Genomic DNA, 4,294 nt, shown 5'->3' on the forward strand with positions numbered 1-4,294 from the left:
AAAAAAAAAAAAAAAAAAAAAAAAAAAAAAAAAAAAAAAACTCACTTTATTATACTCCCATCGTTTAGACAATGACCAAAATTTTACTCTCTAAATTAGTGCGAGTGTAAAATTTTGGGTTCAAATTTTATAACTAAATTAAAAAATGTAAAAAATTATTTTTTCAAAAAGTTGGTCTTTCTTTCCGGATTGATGTAAAAATGAGAAATTTATTTGGATTAATTTGCTCTTATTAGTACTCTTATGTCCTCCGATCCATTGATTTTTGAATCGCAAGGTCATCCGATCTCATGCATCGAATGGTATCATTTCATCAAAGATTGTTGAGCATACAATATATACACGTAAATATGTAGTCCATTTATTAGTTTAGACTTTTAGTTAAAGACCAAAAGCATCCTTCAATTAAGATTAATACAAGTTAATTAACTTGATAGTTTAATGTCAAAAATTAATTATTATTGTGTACTATATATAAATAATAATGTAAATTGATTTTCACATAATTATACTGAATAACCACTTACACTTTGAAATATATATATATATATACACACACACACACACCATGCCATCCATTTCATTTGGTAGTTCAAATAGGGGCTAATGTATTTATCAAGCAATGATAATGAATTCCTCTTTTAGTGTTAGTTGTTAACATATATGAAACTTATAAATATATGAATATATTATTTTATTTATTTTAGATTATTTTAAAATTTAAACAAATTTTATAATAATTTAATTTTAAAAATTATTGTTGTTAAATCAGCTGACAACTTGAAAAGAACATGTGTATTTATGATTTTTTTTTTTGGGGTACATAATGGCTATGATATACCTATTTTGACCTTAAAAACTAAATTGTAAATTACTAAAATTAAGTTTTGTTAATTATATTAAACCAAACGTATATGGTTGGGTCATGGATGGAGTAAATAAAAACCAAAGTGCTTTGGTTGTTAAAATGAATGATAAAAATGGTTAAATAAAAAGAATTTTTAAAAAATTGTGTTGGTTGTTAGCTTGACTTTGATTAGAATAATCCTCCAACAAGTGTTACCAAAATTTCCAAGAATATATTAAGAAATACTCCGTAACAAAGAAGCTATTGGGAGTCAAGTCAATATATATCTTACTTTCTTCCTAAAAGTTAAACCTCAATAGTTTAACTACTCCATTATTATATTATATTCTTAAATACTTTTCATTTGTTTTGATTTCTCAAATAATCAGTTCAGCATTTTGGGCTGCCTTTTATTGCCTGTGAAACTACTAAGCATTTTCCAAGTATATGAAGTGAACATTCATGTCATCTTCCCTCTCCTTGTAATGCAACTATTACTTAATTAGTCAATTATATATGTGTATGTATAATACAGAGTATAAATTATGTATGTAGAGTTAATAAATTTTGTAGCAGTTAACATATTATGTATCTTCAATTTATTTATAAATTGCATAACATCTTAACTGAGCATGCATAATATGTTAATTACGGATAGATAATCAGAATATTATTTTGAAGTGGACCAAGGTGAATAGTATAAAAGTTGCCCACAGACAGCTAATTCTGAACGTGTGATTCACGAGCAAATGGGCTCCACAATGTGTAATTCGTACTCTATTTCCTGACTTTTTCCAAGCACAATTGCCAAACACTGACTGTTAAACAGTACACTAATCAACAGTATTTCTTGATATTTGTTCAATTATTATTATTCCTATAAGTACCCATCCATCTGTCACTCATAAACACAACCCCAAACAAACAAATACATATTTTGATTATATATTCCATGGAGGCCCCAACTTGGTTTGCCTATGCAGCAGCCTGGCTGTCAACCATTGCTCTTATCCTCCTCGCCAAACATCTCCGCCGGAGAAAACTTCATCTACCGCCGGGTCCAAAGCCATGGCCGATCATCGGAAACTTGAACCTCATCGGAACCCTCCCTCACCGGTCCATCCACGATTTGTCGCAGAAATACGGCCCCATCATGCAGCTCCAATTTGGGTCTTTCCCGGTGGTGGTGGGGTCCTCCGTGGAAATGGCCAAGACTTTCCTCAAAACCATGGACATCAACTTTGTTGACAGGTAATAATATCAATTTATACCCTTATTTTAGTACTACTAACTCTCTTACAATATCGGTTCATAACTACTTTCTCAATAGTTGCCTCCACTGAAGTTCAAACCCACTCCCATCATTCATGTGGAGTGTAAGCAGGAATACAAGGACCAGGTGCCACTAGACCGCACGATCTTTGACATTAATTTATACCCTTATCTTTTGTATACGAAGATTGATATACTTAAAAAAAATCATTTAGTATATTAAAAACAAATATTTATTCATGATTTACGTTCTCCCAGGCCCAAAACGGCGGCAGGGAAGTACACAACGTATAATTATTCCGATATTACTTGGTCCCCGTACGGGCCGTACTGGCGGCAGGCGCGGCGAATGTGTCTCATGGAGCTATTCAGCGCCAAGAGACTTGACTCATACGAGTATATCCGATCCCAGGAATTGAAATCTATCCTGGGCGAGCTCTACACCGCATCCTCTGCCCACAAACCGATTCTCTTGAAGGACTACTTGTCCACGCTGAGCTTGAACGTGATTAGCCGGATGGTGCTCGGAAAGAGTTACCTGAATGAGTCGGAGGGAGCGATTGTGAGCCCCAATGAGTTCAAGAAGATGTTAGACGAGCTGTTCTTGCTCAACGGGGTGTTGAACATCGGGGATTCGATCCCCTGGATCGATTTCTTGGACCTGCAAGGGTACATTAAGAGGATGAAGGCATTGAGCAAGAAGTTTGATAGGTTTTTGGAGCATGTTGTTGATGAGCATAATGCTAGGAGAGTGGCAGAGGGGGATGGTTTTGTGGCTAAGGATATGGTGGATCTTCTGCTCCAATTGGCTGATGATCCTAGCCTGGAAGTCAAGCTTGAGAGGCATGGAGTTAAAGGTTTCACCCAGGTTTGTATTTCAATTTTCACATTATGTATAGGCAAAGAACTTGTAGCTAATTATTAGCAGGCTAACATATATGCATTTTTATTCATAAATTAGGACATGTTAGCTGGTGGAACAGAGAGCTCTGCTGTGACAGTGGAATGGGCAATTTCTGAACTCCTAAAGAAGCCAGAGGTAATCAAGAAGGCAACAGATGAACTAGACCGCGTGATAGGTCAAAAGAGATGGGTAGAAGAGAAGGACATGCCAAATCTTCCATACATTCAGGCAATAGTTAAAGAGACGATGAGATTGCACCCGGTGGCGCCGATGCTGGTGCCACGCCTTTGCCGCGAGGACTGCAAGGTTGCTGGCTATGACATTCCGAAAGGGACTCGAGTCTTGGTCAGCGTTTGGACCATCGCAAGAGACCCGGCATTATGGGACAACCCAGATGAGTTCATTCCTGATAGGTTCATTGGAAAGGAGATTGATGTGAAAGGGTGCGATTATGAGCTTTTACCATTTGGTGCGGGGAGAAGAATGTGTCCAGGCTATAGTCTCGGCCTCAAAGTCATTCAGGCTAGCTTGGCTAACCTCTTGCATGGGTTTAATTGGAAATTGCCAAATGATGTGACTCCAGAGAAACTCAACATGGAAGAGATCTTTGGACTTTCTACACCAAAAAAATTCCCACTAACCACCGTCATCGAGCCAAGGCTTCCGATGCGTGTCTACTCTTCTGTCTAGCTTTTACTGATTTAGGATGTGTTTGGTTATATTTTCTGCAAGGTTTGAGTGTTAGTGTGTAACTGTTCAAGTTAATAAAGAAGTTTTCACCCTTTTACATTATCAAAAAAAAAAAAAAAAATACTAAGAACAACTCTCTCACGTAAAAAGTGATATCTAATCTGATCTTAATTGTCAATCAGAGTTTGTTGATTTAAAAAAAATGCTTATTTTATAATTATTACAAACTTTTAAATTTACAATATCCTATATATAAAAGTGATAACTAATCTTAACCGTCTATCTGAATATAATGATGATTCGGCTGTTCCAATGAATATTAATAACAAAATCAGATACACAAAGCAAAAGTCATAACAGTTTCTTCTAGATCATTAAACGTTGCCATTTTACTTGGGCGGGAAAATGCTGCATTGTGATTGACCATCACGTTATGGCTTTCTTATATTGAGAGAAGGGATGATACCCGTTTTTAATTAAGAAATGAGTTTTTTACTTGAAAGGGTAATCAAATCTTATGTTTTAAAAAATTGTCAACCAAACAGTAACTATGATTTTGATTCTCATTCCTAGCGTAAAGA

At 35.4% G+C, this 4,294-nt stretch overlaps 1 protein-coding gene across 1 annotated transcript; it reads left to right on the forward strand.

The window, feature by feature from the left end:
* Positions 1–1,749: 1,749 nt before the first annotated feature.
* LOC115997202 (trimethyltridecatetraene synthase-like) lies at positions 1,750–3,810 on the forward strand. The gene is made up of 3 exons (XM_031236710.1): positions 1,750–2,098; positions 2,378–2,987; positions 3,081–3,810. Exons 1-3 carry the CDS (start codon positions 1,800–1,802, stop codon positions 3,711–3,713), a joined length of 1,542 nt encoding a protein of 513 aa, XP_031092570.1. The 5' UTR covers positions 1,750–1,799; the 3' UTR covers positions 3,714–3,810.
* The last annotated feature ends 484 nt before the right edge of the window (positions 3,811–4,294 follow it).

The sequence above is a fragment of the Ipomoea triloba genome, chromosome 11 (genome assembly GCF_003576645.1).
Source record: "Ipomoea triloba cultivar NCNSP0323 chromosome 11, ASM357664v1".
NCBI classification, from domain to species: domain Eukaryota; kingdom Viridiplantae; phylum Streptophyta; class Magnoliopsida; order Solanales; family Convolvulaceae; genus Ipomoea; species Ipomoea triloba.